Here is a 13,083-nt window from a genome sequence, read left to right as displayed (position 1 = left end):
ACTTAAATTCTATTTGGCTCCTGCCTGAGCAGCACTATTGTATTTTTGTCGAATTTGGATTTACAATAGTCAATCGAACGTTCATGAATAAATTTAGTGTTTAATTTGATAAGAACTTATTTATATTCGTTCAATACATACAAAATCAATTAAATAAATAAATTTGAACAACTCATTAAATTAAATGAACAAACTTGATTACATGTGTTCAACTCATTAATATTTATGAATAATATTCATAATAATATTCGTGAAAATTATTAATGAACAATAATGTTCATGAATAATATTCATGAACCATATTCATTAATAAAACTCTTAATTTTAATCAATCAAATAAGTTTGAATTAAAAGATCGATAACATCTAAATTTAACACGCATTCTCAATATGTTGCTTCATCCGTTTTCATTTTGTTCATAAGTTCTAATATGATTTAATTATTCGTCTCTTTCCAAGGTCGATCCTTCTGAGACTCCTCATCGTTCATCTAGGTCCGTTCCTTTTGACACTCCCGCATCGTTCATCTACCACCAGTCATATGGTTGCATCCAACAAGTTACCCATGTCATCCCCCCTCATGTTAGCCTCCAAAGGGGACCAACATGCAAGAGAGAGACACTTTTCATTAAAATTGTTCAACAATTATAATTATTTTTAAAATGTAAATTTATTAATATAATTAATATTTTATAAATAGTTTAATATGTCAAAAATAAAAGATATCATAATGTGACGATCCCACTAGTTTACCTAACACATTAACTCATTCAAACACTTTGACGCGTACAACTTGTTGAGCTCGGCCCACCCAAACAGTTGACATGTCCTAAAGCCAAAATTATATTCCTTCGTGACATAACTTTGCTCATTTCTCTGGATTTGGGGCTTCCATTGTTTTCTCATAGAGCAATTATTTTAAATTATTATTTGTTGACTAATCCTTCAATGATTAGGTCATTGAATGTATGATCAATTACTTTGATTATTTTGAAAAATAGATTCATTTATACCGAGACGAGGTGGTCGGAAATCAATCTCCATCTAACTCGTTTTTGGCTTTCAGTAGGAAGATTAGATTAGATAGTCATTCCCTTGTCTAACCAACCAACCAGGCAAACCATCTGATCCGGTAAAATTCTGTAGTCAAGGATCGTGATCCTGTCTGAAAATTGAAGAAATGACGTGTTGGATATGACAATTTAATTATTGACTGAGAGAAAACTTTTTTATACCACAGGGAGGCTTCCTTTCGATCCTACGCACACGGAAACGAGGCAACAGTGCCCCAAAACCCGAGAAAGTCCTGACGAAGGCCCTCTAACGCTCAAGTCAGTACAAGTCCAGACGGGTGAATGAACAACAATAAAAAGCGTGTGCGCGCGAGTAAGTTTCAGATGTTCAAAGAACATATCTTCTCAACGGAGATGACCCGCTTTATATACCACCTCTTATAACCTCCACAATCATGAGGTGATGATGTGTGTCAGAAGTTGTTTGGTAAAGGAAAGTGTACAAATTGGGCAATGTACAATAATTGTCCAAAAAATCTTCCATTTACTTATATGTATACTTCTTTTTTTGTTTATAGCTTATGTCGTTAAAGGAATATACTGTCATTAATGGTCGGCTGATAAGAGACACAATAATCCTGGAAGAAGGTTCTAGCAAAATATACAGGTTATTAGGATTCTCTACTCATGTTGTCGGCTAAGTATACCCTGACCAGCCTATAAGCTACTCAGTTATATTCTGCATAGTATTAGCGATCCGTTTGGAAAATAATTCAATGCCTTGGGCATGTCGAAAGTCAGTTTGAGAAATAAAATGATAACTTGTACATTCTGGAAATCCCTCTAATACTTTGTGCGTGCTAGAAATATGTTCGGGCAACAATATGAAACTAAGTATCTTAGACCCAGTCAGCCTTTTGTCCGGTCGAGCATGTAATGGACAGTCTAGAGAAATGAAGCTGTGTTTTGGAAGATTCAATTAGAACTTTAAGTCGAAGTGCCTTAAGCCCGACCGGCCTTTTGTTTGACCGAGCATGCATAAAGAGATTTGTGAGAATTGGGGAGACTAACCATTACTCTGACCAGACCTATGACTGATCGATTGTGAGGTAAGTCAGACACTCCAACCGACCCATAAGGCAAGTCATCTTTAAACTCGGTCGAGCAAGATATCTTTTTAGTTCAAGAGTAAAGTGCTAAACCCTTTATATTCAACCAGCTTAAGGGCCAATCGGCCCTATCCCAAACGGCTTATAATCCGATTGGACTGGACCCGAGAGCTTTAGCATTGGACAAGCAACAAAGGCAAATAGAGAATGCTCTTTTCCCATAACTTTAACTACCACATCGCCTTGACCTTAACTATCATATCATCTTTTAAATCCCCACATTATAACTCATATCAATATCATCCAACATTCAAAGCATTGCATGAGCATGATCGTAATTAAGGGGGACGTACATCATCATGAGAAATGGCAAAACCCTTCAGTAAGAATGGGCATTAAATGGATGCAGAGAGCATCGTGTTAATGTTGCAATAGAACTGGCAACCAGATTTGAATAGGGAGTTTAATGCCAAGCCAGCCTTGCTGTTAAATAATGCATGGTGTGATGCGAACTGACTGGGCCGGACGATATCATTAGATAGTGCAAGCTGGGCATGCTTCTGGGGCTGATAAGATAAGATTGATTGATTACCTCAAAACAGAATAGTTAGCTAGATCAAGTTAATGAATTAGCCCTATAAACAAGTTAGAATGCATTATATTAGTCACATCATTGTATTATTGCAACGAAACAAGAGTCTATTTCATTACATTTTTCAATTGATTCCTTTAGTCAATTTGATTCAAGCGTACCAAAGCCAAATGCAACTTTATTGTCTATAGTTGAATAACAATGTCTAACCCAAATCATGTTCTCATGTGCAATAGACCCAGATCCTTGATCATGGAGGCAGTGTACATTGTAAAATTTAGCCTTGGTCATACTTCAGATTGTTACACATCTAATTTTGCAAAGACTATGGGGGTTCACATTCCAATATTTAACTACTGGTCCAAAATGTATAGGCAACTGCCCTAAGGTTTGCCAGGTCACAAGAGGCCTAATGATTTATTAGAATTGTTGTCCAACCATTTAACAAAACTTTAAAAAATAAAATAAAAAAACATCACATGTATTGCTGCAATATCAGTTGAATTCATCAACTAAACACAAAGTTGGATAAGCTTGCAAGTTGTCTTTATAACTAGCCAACAATCATCATAAACTGACTTCACATGCGAACCAAAACGAAGCTTTGCATGGAGTCAGACCACTGGAAAACCAAACTGCAGAAAAGTTCAATCCTACTACCATAACAATAAGGACTAGTCTCCAACATTCTAAACAAACTCCTAACTATTAGTGACCCAAACTAACAGGAAGGAAAACAACAGATTTCACCAGAGCAACCAGTATCAGTTTGGTTTGAGGAAATGAGGGGTAATCAGTTTGGCCATCTCCAGCATCCCAATTTTGTCTCTGCCCTGAAAAATAGTCTTTAGCTTCTTGTCGCACTGAATTTCCCTCTTGTTTGCTGGGTTCTACATCAAAATTAAAACCAGGATAGAAAGAGAACATATTCAATCAGTTGTTCAAAATTGGGGGAAATTTCCAATGAAGAGTTTTATGGGATCGTCAGTTATTAGTTCTTATGCTGACATGATTGCATTCCTTTGTCAACTGCATTTAGAGAGGACAAGAGAACAGCAAAATAAAGGGATAAACTAACTCCAATAAGTATTTTTTTCATTAGATGAGCATCTTCCTTCATGCCTGAACAGGTTACCAAGAATAATCAAGGTGATCCCAACACTATTGTAATATTATCATTTCATTTATGAGATGCAAATTTCAAGTACAAACCACTATTTGAAACCATGGTTGTCTTTTCATTTGCCCCTCAGAGTATGTCATGGGAAATGAAATATATGATTTCACTCATAAAACTGAAAAACAATCACTTGATTATAAAGATTAAAAACAACTGCAAGCTCTAAATCCATTTACAGCTTCAACTGAAATAAAGATGTATAGTTTGTCTATGGTTACAATAAAACATCATGCATTGGGAACCAAGCAACCAACTCAGTAAGTTGCAGAAGTTCATTTTGGACATTTGATGTTGAAACAATTAAACCCACTGTGTTCGAACAATTGATAATGATTTCTACAAATTGTTAAAAATGACTTTGAAAGGATGGACAATCCACTGGATTGTCAATTGTGTGATCCCTCTGAGATTTCAATAGTATACCAGGATATGTCCTTGGTCAAAGTTATAATCGCTATCTGTTGTTAAAAAAAAAAGGCTGGAAACTTTATCGAAGTAGAGACTTCTGAGTAGCGTATCAAATTATGAATTTTAAACATAATCAAGCTAGTTCATATTAGGCTTCAACATGATGAGAATACTTAATAGACTTCTCAGCACAATGGATAACAATAAACATTAAATATAATAGTTCACGAATATCATAGAAGTTTATCGTGTGTGTAACTGTCCATAGATTCACTACAGACGTTCTTACTTATTGAAAACATAGAGAATGAAGTTTAGTCAGTTCTTAAAACATAAAGACAGATCCAAATGTGTTTAATGACTTCTTAAACATCCCTATAACAAATTAAACTGATGATATACCTTAAGCTTTCGACCCTACAGTACAACTAAATACGTCATAAACAAAGCTTAAATCATTCATTATTGGAGAGCTACACTCGTGTTCTTCACAACATTTATACGAAAAAAATTTCTTACAAAAAAAGGTGAAGGATGTGGTGATAGAAAGGAAAAACGATGAAGCAAAGAAGTATAAAGGGGAAAAAACAAGAAGTATACAGTGATGGATATTAGACAGTAGATACAATAAGGCAATGAAAAATAGGGCAGCATATCAAGTCATGACTCATTTGTTGAGCAAAATCACGAGGAAAGAAAAGGGAATGAAGACCTGAAGGTTGTTGGCCTTGATGTGTTCCCAGATCTTCTTGACAACATCAGGCCGAGAGATCTCGGAGGCACCGACGAACTCCTTCATGGCCTGGGTGACTGGCAGGGGCTTGAGGATGCCGGAGGTCTTCAGCTTACCTGTGCCCTCCTTCGCCGACGAGGCAGCATTCGGCGACGAAGCAGCCTTCGCCGCCATAAGCACCCGGCACGCACCAAAAACCCTAGCCATCGCTCGCTCGGTCTCTCTCCACTGGAGTTTGAATCGAGGCGAAAGAAAGAAGCGGGATCCTAATTGGGGTTTCACTCGTAATAAATAGCAGTGGAGTCCGTCCACGTTACGACTTAACTCACGGCATCCAGGTTGTTATATTTCCAAAAATCTAATGCCGTGTTTATTTGGGATGACCGAAATAAAAATTATAGAAAGACAGATTTTACAACAGAAAACTTTTCCTAATTTATTTTGTATAAAAAAATATTTTTTTATTTATGATAAGTGTTATGATAGATCGGCCTGACGAGTGAAAGAGGGGTATAGGTTGAGAAAAATAAGGAAGGTATATAGCCGGTCGAGTGAATGCTAAATGAGCATTCATGTGCTCACGCTCAGTCGGACAAATCTCGTCCGAGCGTAATCCCGTCCGAGCGCTGAGTCGACGGACGCTGGGGACGTGACACTCTCCGCTGTCTCCGACGGGTGGCATAGATCTTCGGTGAACCTACAAAGAAGCCGAGCCGGGAGGGGTTTCCCGGCAACGGCCCTCCGACGCTCAAGTCAGGCAACGAAAGAGGCAGCGTAATGTGGCTACAGTAAAGAGTTTTATATACCTTCATCGACATCTGGGGTCCTTATATAGGACCCCGGGGAAGCGCGGGCACGCTTCCTGATGCGTGCACGCTTCCCCAAACATACTTTAACGAACCTGTGTCAGAAAAGTACCTCTGGCACCATTCCGCAATCGTCCGAGCATATCCCAGATGTGACGGTGGAAGCTTCCACCGTATGATCCTGTATACGGCTCGGCCGCCAACTCTGCTGTTTGTCGACGGCAGACGTCTCGAGGATGATGTTATCCCCTGTCTCCTTTGTCCTCTTGCGATCCCTGTCTGTTCTAGGGCTGAGCGATTAAGCCGCTCGGCGAGCATGTCGCTTCTACCTCGGTCGTGTACTCGGATGAGATTGCTCCTGCCTCTGTTGCCGGGTGCCCCGACCGAACGGGCATCCCGCTCAACCTTAAAACCTTTTTACCTTTTTGAGCATCGGAAACCCGACCCCCATTCGGGTTGTCTTCCTTCGGTTCAGGGGATTCTCGGCCGGTCGGCTAGATTTCTCCCGGTCGGTCAGCCAGAAATGTTCGGTCGGTCGGCCTGCTTCGTCCGCTATATATGTCTCAGGGTTGAATCTCCTGACCTTTGACCTCCACGTGTCGTTGACCTTCCGCCCACGAGGATCCCCCGTCCTTATCACCGGATCACATGCCTCCCCTTCAAGTCTAGTCGAAGGAGGCTCTAGTCCGACTGACTGGACTATGAGTTTGGTCGAGCGGCATTCACTTTTCCACTCCTAAAAGTGTATTTCCGATCGGCTTTAGGAGGCCCCTTCGGTTGATCGGCGAGTTGATGGTCATGCCTTGTAGTTTTGATTTCCATTCGTTGTTTGTTGCACTTCTGTTTTGGGGGCGGTCAGAGTTGTCGGGTCTCTTCGGAATTCGTGCCAATCCTCATTAAGCTGCTCACGCGCGAGTAATGACTCTCATTAAATGTCGCCCAATAGCTGGTCGCCACTTGGCAAATCCGTCGTCATCGTACGATGAGGGCGTCAGCTTTGATTGGACAGGCGTCGGTTCAAATCTGACGGTCCGATGCTAACGCTCGTTTCGATGACCTGGATCGGACGGTGGTAGTGGACCGAGTCCGGGGTTTATGAAGCGTCGACGCTGACCCTCCTTCTATCGTTCTTGCCTTCGCGTTTTTGGTGATTCCTCTCACAACCATCTTCCCGACGTTCGCTTGCCTTGGTGCTCCGACGAACTTCCGACCCTCTCCTTCACGCTTTGCTCCCAGTAAGCCTTCTCCTATCTCTACTTTCTTCCGTTTTCTTCTTTCTGGTGGCCTTTGCATTCGTTCGATATAGTTTCTGTTCTCTCCATCAACCCTTTCACTTTTCTTTCCTCGGTCCTTTCTTCCTTGGTACTGTCCCGGCGATGGCTAGCACCTCGCAGCCTTCGGAACCCTCTCCCGGCTTATGGTATATGACCATGGTAAGCCGGTTTGACGAGACTGATGCGGGACGCTTCCTTAACGAATTCGAACTTCCTCCTGACCATAGATTAGCTTTGGCCACCTCTTCCGATCGGCCCCACAATCCACCGACCGGCACCGTTTGCTTCTTTCGTGACCAATTTGTGGTCAGTCTGCGCTTCCCTCTACATTCCTTTATCCGTGAGGTTTGTAATTACTTTCGCATTCTGCTTGGCCAACTTGTCCCCAACTCCTTTAGGTTACTGTGCGGCGTAGTAATCCTTTTCAAGCTGCACGGCATTCCCTTAGTCCCCCGAATTTTCCATTACTTCTACTATCCCAAACAGTCCGAGTGGGGTACTTTCCTTTTCCAATCGCGGATCGGCCTCGTCTTCTTCGATAAGATGTCGACCTCGAACAAGCACTGGAAGGAAAGTTATTTTTACCTTCGCTTTCCCGAACTGCCAACCTTTCACACCCAGTGGCAGACCACTGTGCCGAGCCCGCCAGACCTCGGTAGATACAAGAGTCAGCCAGATTATCTTCATGCGGCCAATCTATTAGCCGGCCAGAGGTTCAACATCAACAAGCTACTCCACGAAGGGGTGTTGTACATCTTCGGCTTGAGCCCGATCCGAACGAAGCTCCCGAGCAGCATGGGTAAGCACTTTCCTTGTCCTTTTTCCTTTTGGTCTAACTGATTTATTCTTCTGTTATACAGCTGACATCATGTGGCACACCAAGGTTGCTGATCGGTTGAAGTTGAAGGCTGCCGAAATGGAGGCGGTGGTGGCCAAGGAGATGGCCGATCGAGGCATCGAGCCAGTCGGCTAGCATGAGGGTGAAAGCGGAGGAACTCCAACTGAGGCCCGAGGGTCTGCCGCTCAGGTCCCTGCAACTGGAGTGGTCGGGGATGCTATCTCTTCGGCTGATCAGCAGCCTACGTCAGAGGATGGGGAGCGCTCGGCAGGTGATTCCCCATTGATAATACGCAAGCGGCGCCGGACATCCATTGCGCGGGAGGAGCCGGTGGTCGGGCCAGTCGACGCCCCCTTAGAGGCAATCAACCTGCCACCCGCCGCACATGAGGCCATCTCGTCTGATCGGACTCCCTCCCAGCTCGACCAGCCAGCAGCTTCAATTGGGCGCAACCTGTTAGTTCTTTGCCCCGGGTTTGCCTTCGGCTCAAGCGCTCGGACATTATTTCTACGCCGCTCGGCGAGTCGTCCAGCCGAGCCATTTCTTCCCAATCGGATCCGAGCGATCGTTGAGTGATCAAATTCGTCCTCCGTCCTCCCACCGAGGAGTTCCTTTTGGCGACGGATCAGCCCACTGCTCCCGAGCATCAAGTTAGTATTCGAGGGCCGCTTGCCAAGACGTGGGAAGATACGAGGGCTCGGGTTGCCCTGATGACTCCCGGTCAGCTAGCTGACAGCCATATGCAGCAAGCCACCAGGGTATGTTTCTTAACACGCTATTACGACTACTTCACCAGGTTCCTGACATTATTCCATCCGAACGCAGCAATGGGTGGAGAACATTGCGGTCAGCAATCGTCTAGCCGAACTGGGGAAGGAGTTGAAGAAACTCCAAATTTCTGGAGGGGCGCCGGCTGAAGGGCCCTCGTATGCTACGCTTAGGTCCGAGCTGACCTAGACAGAAAAACTGCTAGCGGCCGAGCGGCACAAGTCTTCCGGCCTGGAAACCAGGGTAGCTGGACTCGAAGTCCAAGTCAAGTCCCATGACCACCAGATCACTGTGGCCACCAACAGAAAAAATAGGGTCGTTGCTGATCTGGATGCGATGAAGGTGTAGGTCCGAGCGCTGGATCAACGCGTTACAGAATTGACCGACCTGCTATCTGTTGAGAAAGAGAGTCGATCTGCCACTGAAGCTAAACTGTAGGCAGATAAGCAAGATCTCCAAGGAGCTCTCGACGCCTCCCGAGCGGCGCTCAAGGAATACCAAGACGGAGAAGCTGACCGCTTCCAGGTGATGAAACAGAACTACCTTCGATCGGACACATTTGGTGACAAGCTCAGCGATCGGCTAGTTCTGTTCTTCGAAGGGGACATCCGGGCGACCACCGTCTACCTGAAGGCCAAGGGCCATCTCCCTGAGGATACCTCTATTCCTCCTCGAGACATGGCTGGCCTGCTGGAAGCTGTTCCGTAGTCCATCTTCGAGCCCATAGAGTGAGGAGCGTTTATGATTTTCTTTAGTATTTTTTGTAACCCTTCGGATCGGCTCTGAGGGCCTGAATTTTAATGGACATGCCAATCTTTTTATTAGCTTACTCTGTCAATACTTGTGTCCCCCGATCGAAGCGCGAACTACTGTCATCCGCGTCTTCCCCTTTTTCTTCTCGTTAACCGTTTCTCATCTTGCCTTCCTAGCTTTCCGATGGAATTTTTCACGAAGTATTTTCGCTAACTGGGTCGCTCATCTGAACACACCTACCTTTTTAAATGGCGTTCTCGTTAGATTGTTCGTGAAGTACCTTTGGTAACTTGGCCGATCGTCCATTCAACTCACGGGTCGACCTTTTTATTATCTTTTTCCGGCCGGAGGTTTTATAGTCGCCGGTTCGACTCTAGGGTTTAACGTCGGAGATCGACGGTCTTCCGACCGGGGGGTTTATAGTCGCCGGTTCGACTCTAGGGTTTAACGTCGGAGCTCGACGGTCTTCAGGCCGGGGGGTTTATAGTCGTCGGTTCGACTCTAGGGTTTAACGTCAGAGCTCGACGGTCTTCAGGCCGGGGGGTTTATAGTCGCCGATTCGACTCTATGGTTTAACGTCGGAGCTCGACGGTCTTCAGGCCGGGGGGTTTATAGTCGCCGATTCGACTCTAGGGTTTAACGTCGGAGCTCAACGGTCTTCAGGCCAGGGGGTTTATAGTCGCCGGTTCGACTCTAGGGTTTAATGTCGAAGCTCAACGGTCTTCAGGGCGGGGGGTTTATAGTCGCCAGTTCGACTCTAGGGTTTAACGTCGGAGCTCGACGGTCTTCAGGCCGAGGGGTTTATAGTCGCCAGTTCGACTTAACGTCGCTGCTCGACGATCTTCAGAAATGAGCTTATAGCTCGGATAATATACGCTCGACCGAATGGCATGGGGTCTTCACCATCGAGCATTTGGCTCGGATAATATACTCCCGGTCGAACGACACGAGGTCTTCTCCATCGAGCCTACGACTCGGATAATATACTCCCGGCCGAACGGCACGGGGTCTTCGCCATCGAGCCTACAGTTCGGATAATATACCCCCCCGGCCGAACGGCACAGGGTCTTCGCCATCGAGCATACGACTCGGATAATATACCCCCGACCGAACGACACGGGGTCTTCGCCATCGAGCCTACGGCTCGGATAATATACCCCCCCCGCCCGAACGGCACGGGATCTTCGCCATCGAGCCTACGGCTCGGATAATATACCCCCCCCCCCCGCCCGAACGGCACGGGGTCTTCGCCATGCCTTCTTACAGATAACCGCTGGGCGTACCATACTCATGCCTTTGTTTTGTTCTTTTAACTTTCATTCCTGTAGCCAAAAGATACATCCGAACAGCATATTCATGAAAATATGTTACATCGGCGCACCTTTCATCCGGCCCGATAGGGGGTTTGCGCTCCATGGCCTATCCAGCCGCCGTCCATCCTCATCCTCCAAGTAGTAGGCTCCAGTTCGGAGTTTCTCGACGACCTTGAAGGGTCCCGCCCAGGGAGTCTCCAACTTGCCTACGTCCCCGACCGGCTTCACTTTCTTCCAGACTAAGTCGCCCACCTGGAATGCTCGAGGAATCACGCGGCGGTTGTAGTTCTGCTTCATTCTCTGCCTGTAAGCCATCAGCCGAATGGACGCTTTGGCTCGCTCCTCGTCGATCAAGTCCAGTTCTAGCTGCCTCCGCTCGGAATTATCTTCGTCGTAGTTTTGGACCCGGACGGATTCTACGCCGACTTTGACTGGGACGACCGCCTCGCCTCCATACACCAGGTGGAATGGTGTTACTCCCGTTCCCTCCTTAGGGGTCGTGTGGATTGCCCATAGGTCCCCCGGCAACTCGTCCACCCAGCTTCCTCCCATGTGGTCCAGTCGAGCCCGAATAATTCGGAGTATCTCCCGGTTGGCTACTTCGGCTTGACCATTGCTTTGGGGGTACACCACAGACATGAAGTGCTGCTCAATGCCATATCCACTGCACCATTCCTCGAGCTGCTTTCCGACGAACTGCTGCCCGTTGTCCGAGACGAACCGACGCGGGATGCCGAACCGACAGATGATGTGCTGCCAGATGAATTTCTTGACCATCTGCTCGGTTATCTTGGCCAATGGCTCGGCCTCCACCCACTTGGAGAAGTAATCTACTGCCACTAATAGAAATTTCCGTTGTCCGGTCGCCATAGGGAAGGGTCCTACAATGTCCATGCCCCACTGGTCGAACGGGCAGGAGACTGTGGACACTTTCATTTCTTCCGTCGGCTTATGCGAGAAACTGTGGTACTTCTGAGAGGAAAGACACGTTGCGACGGTCCGAGCAGCGTTCTCGTGTAGCGTTGGCCAGAAGTATCCGGCCAGCAGGATCTTCCTAGCCAAAGACCGACCGCCCGGATGGCCTCCGCAAGATCCTTGGTGCACTTCCTGGAGAAAGTACTCGGCGTCTTCCGAACTGACACACTTCAGCAGAGGTCGGGAGAACGCCTTTTTGTAAAGTTGATCTCCGATGAGCGTGAACCGGCCGGCTCTCCTCCTTAGTAGCTGGGCTTCCTCCCGATCGGACAGCGTGGCGCCCGAGCGCAGAAATTCTGTGAAGGTTGTTCTCCAATCGCTCGGGAAGGTGAGGCCATCCATCCGGTCCACATGCGCTACCAGAGATACTTGCTCAATTGGTTGCTGGACGACGACCGGTGATATTGAGCTAGCGAGTTTGGCTAACTCATCTGCCGCCTGGTTCTCCGCTCGGGGTATCTTCAGGACCACTACCTTGGTGAAGCCGGTCTTGAGTTTTTCAAAGGCCTTCGCGTACAATCTGAGCCTTGCATTGTTTATCTCAAAAGCGCCCATGAGTTGCTGAACGGCAAGCTAGGAATCTGAGTGGATCAACACCCGACTGGCTCCAACATGCCGTGCGGCCTGCAATCCGGCTATGAGGGCCTCGTACTCTGCCTCATTATTTGTTGCCCGATAGTCCAGCCGGACGGATAAATGCATCCGCACTCCCTGAGGCGAGAGTAGCATGATCCCAATTCCGCTTCCGAGCCGAGTGGACGATCAATCCACATATATCTTCATGTAGCTTCGGGCTCAGGCTTTTGTACCTCGGTCACGAAATCTGCCAGGGACTGCGCTTTGATTGCCGAGCGGGGTTGGTATTGGATGTCAAATTCGCTTAGCTCCGTCATCCACTTGATGAGTCGTCCGGATGCCTCAGGGTTCAGGAGTACCCTTGCTAGCGGGCTATTTGTCATCACAATAATGGTGTGCGCCAAAAAGTAAGGGTGCAACCTTCGAGCAGGAAGGACCAAGGCGAAAGCCAACTTCTCAAGATCGGTGTAGCGAGACTCAGCATCCTTTAAGATATGGCTTAAAAAGTACACTGGCTGTTCCTCGTCGCTCGGCCTTACTAATGCTGAGCCCACAGCATGCTCAGTTGAAGATAAATAAATGCGGAGTAACTCACCTACGGCTGGTTTCGCTAACACGGGCAAGGAATTCAGGTAAGTCTTCAATTCCTCGAAGGCCCGATCGCACTCCTCGTCCCATTGAAACTTGGTGGCTTTACGGAGAATCTTGAAAAATGGCAAGCTCTGATCGGCGGTCTTAAAGATAAA

At 46.4% G+C, this 13,083-nt stretch overlaps 1 protein-coding gene across 1 annotated transcript; it reads right to left on the bottom strand.

Moving 5' to 3' along the window:
- Window positions 1–3,195: 3,195 nt before the first annotated feature.
- On the bottom strand, window positions 3,196–5,305 carry LOC121977503 (upstream activation factor subunit spp27-like). Its single transcript, XM_042530041.1, has 2 exons — window positions 5,014–5,305; window positions 3,196–3,603 (listed from the first exon to the last, which is right to left on the bottom strand). The coding sequence occupies exons 1-2, from the start codon at window positions 5,239–5,241 to the stop codon at window positions 3,478–3,480; spliced, it is 354 nt and encodes a 117-aa protein (XP_042385975.1). The 5' UTR covers window positions 5,242–5,305; the 3' UTR covers window positions 3,196–3,477.
- Between the last annotated feature and the right edge of the window lie 7,778 nt (window positions 5,306–13,083).

This window comes from Zingiber officinale, chromosome 4B, assembly GCF_018446385.1.
Source record: "Zingiber officinale cultivar Zhangliang chromosome 4B, Zo_v1.1, whole genome shotgun sequence".
In the NCBI taxonomy this organism is placed as follows: Eukaryota; Viridiplantae; Streptophyta; class Magnoliopsida; order Zingiberales; family Zingiberaceae; genus Zingiber; species Zingiber officinale.
Note: the sequence above shows the minus strand (reverse complement) of the source record. Positions and strands in the feature narration are given on the sequence as shown.

Excerpts from the sequence above, each read along its gene's own strand:
- LOC121977503 (XM_042530041.1), bottom strand. The coding sequence starts at position 5,241 with ATGGCTAGGGTTTTTGGTGCGTGCCGGGTGCTTATGGCGGCGAAGGCT. Across the intron at positions 3,604-5,013 it reads TCAAGGCCAACAACCTTCAG|AACCCAGCAAACAAGAGGGA; the intron begins GTCTTCATTCCC and ends ATTTTGATGTAG.